Below are 15,348 nucleotides of genomic sequence, written 5' to 3' on the forward strand. Positions count from 1 at the left end.
GAATAATAGCAAGACAAAACATAACAAAACCCATAAGTAGTTTTGCCAATCATTATAGGTTACTTAAATAAGTTCACTTGGTATTAAGCATTCACTCATTTGAGTTCTATTCGTTTGTTTTATATTCTCAACTTGTTTTATATACAGTTAGTATTAAAAATAGTTTTTAGATTTGGTAGTTAATTGTATTTGTGCTGGTATGATACTAATCAAATCTTTTTTTTTCTAAAAAGCTTTGCTTTATAGTAAATGTGGTATTATTAATTATTTATTATGCATTTTTTTAAACTTTGGCTTTGAGCAGGGTTTCTTTTTTTTTGCCTTTATAACCCCTAAATGCCCACATAACCTATCTACGATAGTTTCTAACTTATTTGTTCTAGTATAACAGTCCACGTTTTAAGAATACAAATCAAGTATGATATTGTTTCAGAAATCAAACCATTTCAGGAACTACGTTACTTTACAGTGAAAATTTGTGTTTGAAAATAATTGTATAGAACTATTATTTAGAAAAGTATTTAACTTTATATCTAAATAATTGTCATAAAATAATAAATTCAATTTAAGGCATATTTATATTCCCAATCAGACTCCTATTCACAGTGTTTAAAAATATGTGAATCTCGAATGAATCCCGCGGGCTAAATTAATTATTTTTAAATCACTTTTAGAAGAGAATTAAATTTTTATTTGTTAACTATTTATAATTTTAACTATTTATTTATTTATTTTTTCATTTATTTTTGTTTTGTGCTTCTTTATTAGTCACAATATATTAGAACTACAATTCAACCGTTGATTGAAAAAGGCACCTGTTGCTTCCAAAATTCCGGTAGGGTTGGCAACATATAAGCAACGGCAAAACAATTTTTTCGTTAGCCGAAAATAGATTTAATCTAATCTAAATAAAAAATGTTGTTATAATTTACTTCAACTTCTATTTTTTTATTTGTAATAAAAAAAAATTCTACACGTTTTGAAATCAAAAATAATATACTGCAAAATCAAGAGAAAAAAATTAATATTATTTATGTTATTGTTTATTAACTTCATAGTTTTTTCCAGTGTTGCTACTTATATTTTGGTTTTTATTCAAACTTAGAAATAAGAATCACTTATAAAAAAGTTTTTATTAAAAACTAATACACAAAAATAATTATACAAGAAAGGCGAGTACTATTGTAAAACGATTTTTAATTTTTTTCACTTTATATAAAATAGATTTTAAGTAGATTTATATAAATGTAAAACTTTTTATTGCGGTTTTTTCTTCAGCTATTAATATTTTTTTTAAAAAAATGACCCATTCTACATATTTTTAAAAAAAGAAATCTACGAAATATATATATATATATATATATATATATGTTTTTTATTAGGCATACTTCTACTTGCGGCAACGTGTAACTTCACACTATGCGTAACATTAATATAATACATTTTTATAACTACTTAAAGCCATAACACCATTAAAAATATATTATATATTTACTAAATATTTAATTAAATTATAAGCACTTAATTAATTTTCGTAACAACTTACTTTTATTGAATATGAAAATGCTTGTTTCAAGAGTTCACTAACACTTTAATTGAATTATAAAAATTTATTTACAATTTATTTTTACACTAAAATTGTATGTCTGCTAATATAATTAAATTTTATTTTATATTTAAAATAAATTTTTGCATTTAAGTTCACTTTACTAAATCCTTCAGACATTTAATTTAACACGACAGGAACTTCGTGAATTTGTAAGAAATTTCTAATTCGATTTTTTGTGCTATTTTTAGCAATTTTCTGTATTTTGTTTGCTGCCGGATTTTTTTTCTTTTACAAGCTGGTGAATTTATTTTTTATATTTTATCGTTTATTTTTTCACTGTTTTCGATGTTGCTTTTTATTTATTTATTTATTTAGTGGTATTATGTTGGCAAGTGCGTGTAAATGTTTTTCTTTTTCTTTACCGTATATTCATTATCTACTTTGATATTAACATTTTATGATAAAGCTATAAGACAAATACATTATTGTTTATATTTTCCTATTTGTTTATATTTATTTTTTGCCTTTTTAAATATTATTTTATTAATATTTATTTTAACTTTCTTAACTGCGTGCTATCTTTTTATTCTTCACACATTCAACTGGTATTTTCAATGCTGTCTGTTTCCTACATGTGTCACAAGGTATGAGTTTGTGTGGGTTACAGCTGAAAAGTGATGCCAAATCCATTTTTGATTTTAAATAATGTTCTCACCAATTTACACTAAAAGATTTGCTTTGTATAAAGAACAGCTGTGATAATTAGCCGTGTTTCAACAAATATTGATTTGATTGACAAATTTGGTACATAGGCCGTGTGCGAGTAAATTGATAGTAAATTGAAAGAAATAGTATATTATGTCGGTATGGCAGCGAATGTTGGTATGTACCAGAATTTCGAGTATGTTAAAGTAAGTATTACGATTGTGAATATTTTATAAGATGTTTAATAAATAAATAAATAAATTTGAAAACTTTTAACCAAAAATAATAAAAAAGTGTAATAAATAAATATTTGCATAAGTGCAATGCAAAAGTCCTTAGGAAATTTTAATTTACTTTAGCTCAATTTACTTGAACTCGCACACGGCCATAATAACTTTGCAGTAGCTCGATATACATACATCTGTAATGTTATTATTTTGTCAAAAAGCGCTATTTTGCTATGTACTACTTTTCATGAATGTTTTATACGACTACACAACACAAGACAAAGTTTCACGAAAGTGTGAACGCTACTGAAAATATTTTCAATCGTCAACTTGCTCTAGTGTGAATAGGGTCATGGAATAAACATCTTAAACAACATTTTGTTAAAAAATAAACAGATGATAAATATCATACGTTGCAAATTACTTCAAAATAATCAAAGTGTGGTAACTTAATTTTTCTTATTCCAACTAAAAAACTGACGGTTACTCACATTAAAAAGCAAATTCCGAATAAAAATAGAAAAATTGTTAAAAGTGTTAAATTAAAAATAATAATGCATTTTCTTGAGTTGTATTCATTTTATATTATTTAATTATTAATAATTTTTTAATTTTAATAAATGTGTGATGAATTATTAATAATTAATTAGTTAATTAATATTGATAATTGATTCAAGAAACATTTTGTATAGGCCTTTTCGGTGGCTCGCAAGTACGGCAAAAAATGCATGTTGGCCTATGTTGGCCACGCGAGTCATTGGCATCACTGTCAAATGTTTTGTTTTGACAAACAGCAAATTTTGTATATGTGCATATAAATCAAATATATTTATATAAAAATATTATAAAATTAAAATAAACACGGAATTAAAAGGAATGGTAAGAATATTGGAAATTTAAAAATAAAACACTAAGATAAGTAAATTTTTGTAGGTACTGACGATGTTGGGAGAAGAAAGCAACGTTTTACTTCTATAAAAAAATTTTTTACGCATGTAAACTACAAATTAAATGAAATAAAATAAATGTTACTTGGTAATAACTAACATAAAAAAAAAATTCAATGTGCTTAATACTTACGATTTCTACATTCTTATTATTTTTTCGTTACTTTTCAAGATTTTTCAAATTTTTGAATTCTGTTTGAATTTTTATTTCCTCAATTTTTGACATTTGATTGCACTATTCGTTGGAATTTTCAATGAAGGTTCACAATAGTTCGCTTATTGCGTTGGTAACATTTTTTTTTTTACTGGCCGATGTGGTTGGCCAGCATAGCTATGCTGGCCGAGGTAGAGAAAATAGTGTTGTTGTTTTGCGTACATTGCGGCCAGTATAGGCCTGCATAGGCCAGCAACTTGCTGTTTTTTGCTGTACTTGCGAGCCACCGAAAAGGCCTATATTATTTCTTGGCTGTAATATATACATGGGACATATGTTTATAACTATGTAGGAATTCTCTTTGAGACAAACGGTGCATACCAGTTGTCCGAAACTAACTATTGTGTGTTTCATTCTGATTCATAATGATTAATGGACCTGTTAACCAACTATTCAAAGTTTTTCTAATCAAATGATCGTTTTTAAATTGTACAGATTAAATTAAGCAAACACAATTACTTCATTTATGTATAACAGAATACATAAATACATACATCTATTCTTGCACGACAAGAATACCCTGTTTACAATTCAAAATAGACGAGAGGAAATTGAATGTATTGAAAGAAGAGAGAGAGAGAGAGAGAGAGAGAGTGGTTGCAATAGATGTGCCATATGAACTTCTTGTATGTATTTGTTTTGTATTGTAACCAGACACTTATACATATATGCGTCTCAGCTGCAACTGTCAAAATAAATGTTTGTGTATATTTTGTTTTCAGCTTTCAGTTTGTTTATAAATATTAATAAAAAGAGGACAAGAAAAATATAAACTGCAGAGAATATGCAAAGTTTAACTGATAAACAAATTAAGAAATTAATTGAATTAGTGAGACCAAACACAATTTTATATGATAAACACCATCCGAATTATAAATCAAAAATTACAAAATTAAGAATATGGGCAGATATAAGTGCCAAGTTAGATATATCGATAGGTAAATATAACTACATTATTATTGAAATGAAATTAATAGAGAGAATTTATTTGATCTCAATATTTTAGATATCGCACAAAAGGCCTGGCGGTCCTTACGTGACCAATACGGCCGATACCGCCTTGATGTTAGTACTAAAACTAGCATGGGATCAGAAGCAAGAAAAGTATATAAATACTACCATGATTTACAGTTTTTAACTGGAGAGATGGACCCAATTAGGTATATAATATTAATAAATTTGTTGTACGAATAATTTTTTTTCATTTTCAATATTTATTGATTTCAAAGTATACAAGACAATATTAAGCAAGAAGAGTACACAATCCAAGATGCGTTATTTATTTCACCTTCCTTGACACCACCAACAGAATGTTCACCTGTAATAACCGAATTGTCATCAGCAGCGCCGTCACCATCATCAGCACCAAACCTAACACCACCACCGATAAAGAAAAAATGTATTACAAACTTTTATGATGACTCCAAACACGATGATATGTACTCAAAATTTTTTGATAGTGCTGCGGCTACGATACGAATGTATGACCTTACTCCTTCGGAATTTTTCGATTTCCAACTACATGTGCTGGCAAGTATGAAGGAGAAATTGAAAGACATGGGAAAATTCTAAATATAAATTAGATTATAACTGCTGGTATTAATAATACAGTAGTAATCGGAACAATAACTTAATACCATTGAATTGGTTAGTTAGATATAGTAAGAATTTGCTATGTGGCGAAACCATATAGCTCAGAGCTATTGAATTTATCATAAAGAGAATATTTAACAACAAATATGTATTAAATTTTTATATTAACTAAATATATTTACTTAATAAGATGTGATTTTATTATTAAATTATTTAATTAAAGAATTATTTAAAAAATTTAACAATTATTAAAATTATTTTATATTGATTAGATATGTACGTATGTATTTGTTTGCATATATGTGTCTTTTATAAAATAATATATTATAATACATAATATAGCATACTACATCAAAAAATTTTGCAGAGTGTGAAACCTCTGTCACTCTCTGAGTCAATCATGATGAAGAAATAAGCGCCAATAATCCAATACAAAATTTAACTTTATAAATATCACATTGTGTATCTGAACTATCTGGATTAAAAAAATTAATATGCTTTGCATATTTGGAAAATAACATTTTTGATTTATCATAATACGTGTTTAACAATATTTCAGTATTCATTATTGTCGCGCAGTACTAGGTACATCGGATGAAGCACATCCCATCATGCTTTACGCATGTTTGCAAGTATATGTGGGTTTGCCATGCTAAAAACTTAATGGAAAAACAAATCCACATTATTTGTTTTAAAAAACAGTATAAATCGAGTTAACAAAAGAAAAAGTTTAAGTTAATAGACTTAAAATCTAGAACACTGTGCGTATCTAATACAGAATGCGACGACGTTAGTGAAGGGTAAACATCAAACTGATGATAAGGGTCTGACAAACAAGTATATCATAGAGTGATTTTTAATTTGGATATAGATTCTTAACAGCGGTTATTGAAATCTGAGTCCTGAGTCAAGTACCAGGAAAAGAGATTTGACTGGAAATAATAAATGTTTAAAGGAACAGAATCTTATTTCAAAGAATACAAAAAACGTGTTGAATTACTAAAACAGGAATATAAACTGCATATCAACGAATTGAAATAAAAAATATTGGAGAGTTTTGTAACCAACAGTTGGAATCAGTCCCTTTCCAATAGGAGAGTTGTAAATTGGTAGGAAATTCGTATAGATGAGTAAACTATCTACAAATTTGAAAAGCACTTATCGCTATATTTTTGTTAATGATTGATGCAGTCTGGAATGATGTTGAGCTTAAATAGACGAAAATTTACCATTTTAGTAGAACTGCATGTAGACTATTTGGGATAGGTATATATGAGATGTAGCATAGTTGTTTAAACTTGCAATTTAGTTGTTAATGTGTACAGAAAGTTTTATTAAATGCATTAGAGTTCTGTTTAGGAAATCATCTCTCGCATAAGGTATAAAGTTTATTAAGAATTGAATTATTGTGCTTAGAAGAGCATATGTACCAAAGAAACTTGAACTTATTAAACTAAATAATCATCGAACCACAAAAATAAGGACTCAGTTATTTAATTCTATACAGTAACAGTTTGTATGATAATGTTATATTGAAAGTGCCACAAAAGATATGGCAAATATTTTTTTTAATTTATGCTACTTGATTTTGTATAAAATTTAATTTTTATTTACTGAGTATATTTTATTTTTAAAATTATATTGTTGATTTATTATTATTTTAAACACCAAGGAAAACGAACACATACTCAAAATACGAATGAAGTCACAATAAATTTCCACAAAAAAAAACATTCACAATAGACTAATTTGACAACGCTGATAATCTTTGAATTATAAAAATAAAAACGAATTTAAAAAATTTGAAGCAAAGAAACCTATATTAGCAAAACATCTTAATGTGTTGCCCAAAGTAGTTTAACAAAAAAAGAAATAGATTTATTAAATATAGTAATTATATTTATTATGAGTTTTTTATTATTAAAGATTTTTGTTCCATTGTACCTCTAACAACCTCACACAATAAATAAAACCGGGCGTTCCACAGTAGCTAATTTCTCTGTCAAACAGCTGTTGGGAGGCAGGTGAGATAAAAAACAACAAATAAAAATACTCATATTACAAAATTGTTTATATATATTTTATTGCTTTGTTTTTAGTTCGAGAGATTAGCAATATCAACAAAAATTTTATTAAGCCTGTGCGCTTCTGTATTTCTTTTAAGGTCATTGCTTCATTTAGACGTACTACCTGCCAGCGTATTATATTTGAGTTAATTAAAAAAAAACTTAAATTGAAATGTGTGTTATATTTTTTTATGCTAATTCAAATCCTGGCCCTGCTGGCTATAAATTAATTTTGGCTTCTAATCGGGATGAGTTTTTTGAACGCAAAACGCAGACTGCAGCAAAATGGGCAAATGCCGAACATGTTTACGGTGGTTAGTAAAATAATTTCATACAAAAAATATTTAATATTTTTCCATATAAAATATTCAATATTTTTCCATATAAAATATGTAATATTTTTCTATATAAAATATTTAATACTTTTTCTATTTAAACACTAAAAACTCTTTACGCAGGTATTGATATGGAACCAGGACGTGAAGGTGGCACATGGTTAGCTATTGGCGGTAAGAATGGCATATATAAGATTGGTGCCTTACTCAATTTAACCGGTGAGCCCAAGCCCAGGAATGCAATTGGTATGAATTAATTATCAATACTAAAAATATATTTTAAAATATATCAATAATTTGCATTGTTTATGTACAAAAACAAATTTTTACTGATTAACCTTTGCCCACTAGAAATTATGCATAAAATTCATTTAATTTTTTCTTTATTTGTTGGAACGCACATATATTATTTGTTTTTTGATAAAGCTTTTTATTTATTTGTTCCATATTTTATTTTTTTTATTTTATTACGCATCTCATTTTAAGTAATTTTAATTTTTTTATTCTAATATTATTTGCCAAATAAAAAAAAAAGCACATAATATTTATTTGCACTGCAACAACAACAAACTGAAAATTGGCGTTCCATTAACAATAACCAAATCAACCACAACCACAAAAAGTAAACTACATAATGAACACTTTTTATTAGGGCGTGGCATGATTGTTGCTGATTTTGTTAATTCTACTTATGACAGTTACATTGACAAATATAACCAAGATTTAGTTTCTGACTGTGCAAAATACACTGCCTTCAACTTTGTTTCCATTGAAATTGGGTAAGGAAATAAGATCATATTCATAAGTACAGTGAAAGCTATCTTAAACGGACATTGACATATATTGTAACTATTCTTATCATTTATCAAATCAACAATAAAAATGTTTTTCATTGGGTGATAAATGGTACGAGCAAGAGAGTCCAGTAATTACTTCCGATTAAGAAAACTATTGATTTAAAAAAACGTACTATGAATGACAAATAAAATTTGTGAACTAGCCACATTGCTCTTTTCAAACAGATATCCGTTTATGAGAGATTTCACTGTACTTCCATTTCACTGTATATATACACTAATAGCATATAATTTCTTCTAGCGATCCAACAAAACCAGCAAGTATTTTACACTGCAGTAATGTACCACCAAGTATAACGAAATTTGATGAAGGTTTATGTTATGGCTTTGGTAATAGCTTACCGGAGACACCATTTCAAAAAGTACACTATGGACGTAAACGTTTCGAGGAGATTGTGAATAACTTAGTGAAAACACAAAATAAAATGGACCCTAAAATGTTTAAGACAACACAAGAGAAATTGATTGAAGATTTATTTGAACTTCTGAAATGTAAACGTAAATTCTGGCCTGACGTCGAATTGAATAGACGTGCACCCAACTGGGGCGAGTATTTAAGTGCGCTTAATGTGAGTGTAGATGATGAATCCTATGGCAGTAGAACACACACAATAATACTTATTGATAATAATGACGTTATGCATTTCATTGAAGAAACAATGGCTGGCAATGATCCAGACGGAGAATGGATAAAAACCCATATTGAGAAAAATATTGTTTAAGAAATTATTTTGGATTTTATGTCATATATAAACTTATTTGTGATTAAGTTAACTTTTAAAAAGGACTAAAATTTATTTTTAATATTCGTATTTGTCTTTTTATTTACTTTCATGATTCGCTGGTAAAATCTTAACTCAGGATAGTAAAAATATACTCTCTTATTTATAAAGTAATTTATTTAAATTAATTATTTATGCATACTCTTTACTATATAACATATGAAATATAGCACATACATATATTTAAATACATAATATTGAATATAAATAACATTTATTTATGTACAAATATCTGGCGTTTGTTTTACTTTATTTATTTAATATACTATATAATGTTTTAATATTAATATGTGATTACTTATATGATTTCTTAATTCTGTTTTTAACACCTTTCAGTGCGCCTTTGCGTGCACCATTTACGATATTCTTAAAGCTACCCGCATGTTTGGCCCGTTTTCTGTAATAAAATAATATACATAAATAGTTTATATCATGTTATGATGTTGTATATTAAGTTTAACAATATATATATAAAAAACTCTGAAGATGGATAATATACCTTTTATTTAATGTATTTCTACTCAGCGGTATATAAGCATATGGATCCAATTTACCCTTTTTCTTCATATCACCTTTAGCTTTTTTAGTCGAATATTCATTGCCTCCTTGTGATTTCGCTGATTTTGCTGTATAACCTGATTTCATTGACACTGTGTCACTTACACCAAGTGGACGATGTATACCTTTACCACCGGTAGTATAACGTGAGGCAGATGTCTTTCCTGAACGCATACTAGAAGCATCATTTAATTTACGCTTTACTTTAGACCCGGTACTAGGTTCTTCTGTAAATTTTGATAAGTTTAGAAATATATTAAATTTATAAGATAATGAAATTGTTACATACCATCGCTTGAATCATCTTCCATACCACGCTTTGTGGATTTTTTCATGTCTTTATCTTCGATACCTTCATCTTCACTGCTATCACTCTCATTATCGGCATCACGTAAAGCTTTATCAGTTATAATTAGTCGTCCATCTTCCGCAGTTTTAAATCCACGATTTGAATCCTTGATTTTTGTTTTTGCATTAGCATTTTCAGATTTTACAATATCTGGTCGATTGGCTATAATTATATTTAAAAAAATGTATATATTATTTATAAAAGTTGCATATTTATAATGGCTTGAAATTTATGTTGACGTTCAAATTTCAATAGAAACATCAGAGATCACATTACTCGAAAAGATGTTAACAATATTATTAATACCATAGAAACAGATCATGTCTTTGACTAGGAGTAAAAAATGAAGGATCATGATATGTAGGAAGACGATATGATATGACTTATAATAATAATATATATTAATTTACTATAAAATAATTATGTTTACTATAATGTTGTCTATTTTACGATATTTACTTAAAACATTTCCAATGGACTTCAAGTCAGCTAAATCTACAATATCCTCTGGGTCTTCTCGTATATATATACTACGATCTTTCTTTGAAGTTTTAGTTGATTTAACTTTGTCATCTTCATCGCTATCACTCATATTTTCTGGTAAATCTGAATCTGAATCAGCAAGTATGTCATCAATTCTAAAAGAAAATTATCACAAATTTAAATCATAAATTTTTTTATCTACAATATATCGATATGAAATATACTTACGTTACGCTCTTCTTCTCCAAGCCAGCTACAAATTCTTCATCAGACTCATCACCGTCTTTATCTTTTTCTTCATTTAATTTTTTGCGTGTTTCCCTACGTAATTGTTTACGTATTTTTTTAAGGCGCCTATGTGTCAGTTCATCATCTCCAGGTACAAATTTGATAAGTTCTTCAGCTGTGAAACGTTTACAGAGCTTTTTTAATAAATAACCAACATGGATGCGACAATAACGTTTTGTGTCTTTTGTCATAGCCGACAGTGATTTCATCTAAAAAGTAATTATATTAAAATATAAATAAAAACTTAAAGTAAAAAATTTATTATTAAAATATAAATTAAAGCAAGCTTCCGGCAGACGACTCTAAAAGTCATTGCAATGAGTTCATATTTGATATATATTTAAAATGTTACTGAATCATAATATATTTAATGAAAATAATTACTATTAATAACTAGAAGTTTTAGTATTTTTATATTGACTTTAAAAGTACTTTATATATGCTTACAATGGTCTCCAAATGATTGGCTATTAATGGTATCGGTAAAACCTTGATGAAAGTTATAAGAAATGCTATCGATGCTTCTGTTTGTGCACGTGATTTTTGCACCAAAAATACTGAGACTTGTTCAAGAATATACTCTAGTGTATTAACAGTTAAATTCTTTCCTTGATGCTGCAGTATGGTACGGAAGGTTAAAATTGTATTCGATACTAGAGATTCATCTCCCGCTAAGCCAGCAGTGAGTATATCCACTAAATCATTCAATTTTTCAGCGTTCTAATAGTGTCGAGTAAAATTTAATTAAATATATAATTATAGTTTATAAAATATTATTTTAAACTTACTTGATATAGTTCTGCTATTGTAATAATGATTTCCTCAGATACATTTTCTTTACGCGTTGAAAACTCTTTAAAGGATAAGACTGCCTCTGGTATGGTTTTTATAACGATTTTGTCATTATGAGTTAAGGATTTGCGGTTTTTGATTAGAATTTGCAAACAACTAATTATAAAAATGATAAAAATATATATTTCATTTATAGAATTGTTTATAACTTAAACAAACCTACCGTAATCTCGCTGCTTGACAAACAGCACAACTAGTCGTGAACGCTTCCAATAATAGTTTTTGCAAAGCAACCACATTTTTTCGTGCAAATTTTTGACAAGAAGGTCTCTCAGAAGTGAGTAAATCACGCAAAAGCCTTAAAGTGGATTATAAATATTTAAAACAATTAATTAAATAATGAAAAAATTAATTTAAAACTATTAACATACTCATAAGTTTTTCTCTGTTGTTTTTTTAATTTTTGTTCATCTTTCGCTACTAGCTTAGATTTTTCATTCTTTAAAACTGGAACAATATAGGTATCAAAAAATATACGTATGTTTTCACTGGTTTGAAAGAGCACCAAAGCAGCGGTTACATCAAAAACTGCATCATACTCAAAACTTCCTAAGGTTTCCTTAACCAACTGACTCTTTGCCGATTCAAATAGTTCATTTAAAATATCTTCAGGCGTTTTGGTTAAATATAACTAGGAAGATAAAAGAGTTACATAAATTTTAAAAATAGGGAGTGTATTCAGACCGATATGGAACGGAAAAATGTTCGTTTTAGAAGACTGATTAAGACCGAATACCAAACCAAGTTAAATGTTTTTAAATATTTATAATACATATTTGTTTTACTCACTTTAATTACTTCCAAAGACTTTATACGTAAATCTGCTTCATATGTACCATTTGGTTTCTGTCTATATATAGTGAAAAGTCGTGGCAAAAAGTTTTTAGCATACTTGGCCAGTGCGTTATTTATTTCTTCGTTGTCATTGTTTTGTATTAACTCAACGAAACCATCAAAAATTTGTTTACGAAATTCTGGATTATTATCTAAAGCATTACCAATTGTGGGTGCTATAAGATAAAAATTTTCTGGATCCTTTGGTTCACGACAAAAACCTGGAAATAAACCCCATAACTGACAGCAAAGCAATTCATAAGTATGCGCCGTAGAATCTTGTTGCTCAGATTGATGCCATTTCTTATAGCAATCCATAGCGAGTGGTAATATAGATTCTTTGAAAAATTTAAATGATGCACCTTTAGCACCTTCACGCAACAATGGAAGCAACCAAGATTTTTCTAATAGAACTTCAGCCTTCGTATTAGTAATTGGTATTGTCTTTAATACAAAATCAGCGCCAAGGTATGTTATTGCTGCCACAATTGAGTGTTCAATTTGTATACGAAAAGTGTTTTGTGTGTCGTAACGTTTAGCCAATGTCAGTAAAGCTGGTGCTAATTCCTCCCTGCAGAAACAAAACATATATGAACATTAGTTTTAAACAATTTTTACAAAAAAGTAAAGTTTACCTAAAGTTTACACCGCACGTTTCGAAGACAATAGAAAATGTTAATATCACATATTTGGCTACATCACCAAATGGTGCATTCAGCACTTTAGTTAACAAGGTTATTATGCGTTCTATTTGTGTGCGATACATATCACTTGACATAATTGAACCACAAGCTGGTTTAATACATTCATTTAGCAATTCTTTTGTGCAGTTAGCCACTGAAGTTATAATTTCAGTGCGATCCGATAACCATAAATCATTTGCTAATATATCTATTAAAGTAGGCAATGCATTCATACAAAAACTGATATCTAATATTGATAGATGTATGTATGCTTCTTTCATTACAGTTAACCAGGCGAGCGTTTGTCGCACATCCGCACGGTCTGGTCGATAATCATGAATTGCTGCCACCAATTTAGCACAAAGTTCAGCATTTAGATTTGTGGTACGTGAAGCAAAAAGTGCATGCAATACTTGAAAGCAGTTAGTGCGTATCAGCACATTTGCAGCCGTCATTATGGAAAGTAAATGTTCACAGATATTCCGTATATCTTCTGACTTAAATCCACTTATAATATCTTTCAGTAATGAAAGTACATGTAGAACAGTTGTTTGTGAGTTGGCCAATGTTTCTGGCTGGAAGTGACTTACACAATTTTTAGCAACGCGACTACTGATCGGATGTATTTTTACTGGCTCTTGTTTATTAGTATCTTTGCTGTTACTTTCATTTACTGGTTTCGCCGGTAACATAAAAATACTGCCATGTACAATAGAAACAATTGCATGTTGAGCAGCTTTACGTATCTGCATAAAAGAAAAAAAAACACAATTGGAGAACTTCTTGGTATTAATATTTAGCAAACTCACCTTTGGTTTGGCATGTATGGTAAAAGAAAGAATAGCATCGATATATTGCCATGTAGAGGAATACGTCCAGGTTGCATATTCTTGTGCACGCAGTAAAACAGATAAACAACCAATAATCTATAATAAATTATTTTTATATAAAAATTAAAAATAAACTTAATAATCACATACATAACGTATTATGTTTTGATGGCTAGGATCAATGAAACGTTTTAGACATGCTATTAATATCTGTCCAGTTTCACTGAAACGTTTTCTCAAAACAGCCGGTGGTACAGTTTTAATGCCCATTGCTAAGAGAGAAATACCAGCTTTTATATCCTCATCTTCTGTGCTCGATTCAATTTGCTCCATTAATAATAGAAAATACTCTGTGGATGATTCGGTACCTCCACGTTCCTTAATTATTTCTGTCAGAGCAGCTAAAATCGCAAGCATTGATTTATGTAGATCTGATGTAGCACGAAAACCTACAAGCAACTTTTTAAAGCTCATATTACTGCAATTGCTATATGTGGAAGCAAAAGTTTTAAATGTCTGAAATGTGCCTCCTGGTTGTGATTCTGACATAGATTCATCTTCATCATTGATATTAAATGATTTCAAACTAAAGGCAACGTCATTAACTGTTGATTCAGGTTTATAAGCTTGACGCTGCTCATGCTTTTGTACCGCTTCCAAGGTAAGTGCATTAGAAGTTTCATTGCCTTCTGTTTGTGCTGAATTACAAAAAAAAGATATTGTTAATATTTCTTTTTAAATTAATGATATTTTAATACTTTTTTTTTATTTATTTACCTAAACTTAAGTTGGAGTGAAAGAATCTTGACTTTGCTTTTAAACGATGTTTCATTTGCTCTGGATTAGAAGTTGATGACTGTCCTTTGCTCCATGTTTTACCTTTTGTATTGCGTTTGAGTTTTGAACGAATTTTACCCATATTTTAATTATTTAAAGTATTTTTTTGTGTCGACTTTTAGTTTTACACAAGCACGTGTGCGGCGCACAATAAGAAGTGGAAAAATGCGCTCTCCTCGTACGGTAGCGGCTAGAGTTGTCAACACTATAAATATATAATACATATTAAATTTATTTTAAAATCATAAACAATCAAATTAATTTGCTTATAACATATTATTTTGAAATTGTATAGAAGATGGCGTAAAACTGAGACGGATAGTGAAAATTTGAATTAGTAGAAAAAAAGGTTTATAGAG

At 28.5% G+C, this 15,348-nt stretch overlaps 3 protein-coding genes across 5 annotated transcripts; 2 read left to right on the plus strand and 1 right to left on the minus strand.

The window, feature by feature from the left end:
• The first annotated feature begins 4,098 nt into the window (after nt 1-4,098).
• LOC119670701 (transcription factor Adf-1-like) lies at nt 4,099-5,402 on the plus strand. Its single transcript, XM_038081081.1, has 4 exons — nt 4,099-4,268; nt 4,365-4,580; nt 4,649-4,802; nt 4,872-5,402. Exons 2-4 carry the CDS (start codon nt 4,427-4,429, stop codon nt 5,212-5,214), a joined length of 651 nt encoding a protein of 216 aa, XP_037937009.1. The 5' UTR covers nt 4,099-4,268; nt 4,365-4,426; the 3' UTR covers nt 5,215-5,402.
• A 1,629-nt stretch (nt 5,403-7,031) lies between these two features.
• Nucleotides 7,032-9,411, plus strand: LOC119670694 (transport and Golgi organization protein 2). Of its 3 annotated transcripts, none has more exons than XM_038081071.1 (5): nt 7,032-7,259; nt 7,335-7,615; nt 7,760-7,882; nt 8,172-8,415; nt 8,735-9,411. In XM_038081071.1, exons 2-5 carry the CDS (start codon nt 7,474-7,476, stop codon nt 9,213-9,215), a joined length of 990 nt encoding a protein of 329 aa, XP_037936999.1. In that variant the 5' UTR covers nt 7,032-7,259; nt 7,335-7,473; the 3' UTR covers nt 9,216-9,411. The 3 variants fall into 3 exon arrangements, with proteins under 3 accessions (XP_037936999.1, XP_037937000.1, XP_037937001.1); XM_038081072.1 differs by having other exon boundaries at nt 7,400-7,615; XM_038081073.1 differs by having other exon boundaries at nt 7,118-7,259; nt 8,289-8,415; nt 8,735-9,408.
• Nucleotides 9,412-9,550: 139 nt separating this feature from the next.
• Nucleotides 9,551-15,110, minus strand: LOC119670683 (RRP12-like protein). Its single transcript, XM_038081057.1, has 14 exons — nt 14,930-15,110; nt 14,303-14,850; nt 14,132-14,248; nt 13,275-14,068; nt 12,595-13,210; nt 12,177-12,436; nt 11,969-12,103; nt 11,742-11,901; nt 11,401-11,673; nt 10,894-11,162; nt 10,642-10,820; nt 10,123-10,344; nt 9,775-10,060; nt 9,551-9,672 (listed from the first exon to the last, which is right to left on the minus strand). The coding sequence occupies exons 1-14, from the start codon at nt 15,069-15,071 to the stop codon at nt 9,570-9,572; spliced, it is 4,104 nt and encodes a 1,367-aa protein (XP_037936985.1). The 5' UTR covers nt 15,072-15,110; the 3' UTR covers nt 9,551-9,569.
• Between the last annotated feature and the right edge of the window lie 238 nt (nt 15,111-15,348).

The sequence above is a fragment of the Teleopsis dalmanni genome, chromosome 1, assembly GCF_002237135.1.
Source record: "Teleopsis dalmanni isolate 2A chromosome 1, ASM223713v2, whole genome shotgun sequence".
Lineage (NCBI taxonomy): Eukaryota > Metazoa > Arthropoda > Insecta > Diptera > Diopsidae > Teleopsis > Teleopsis dalmanni.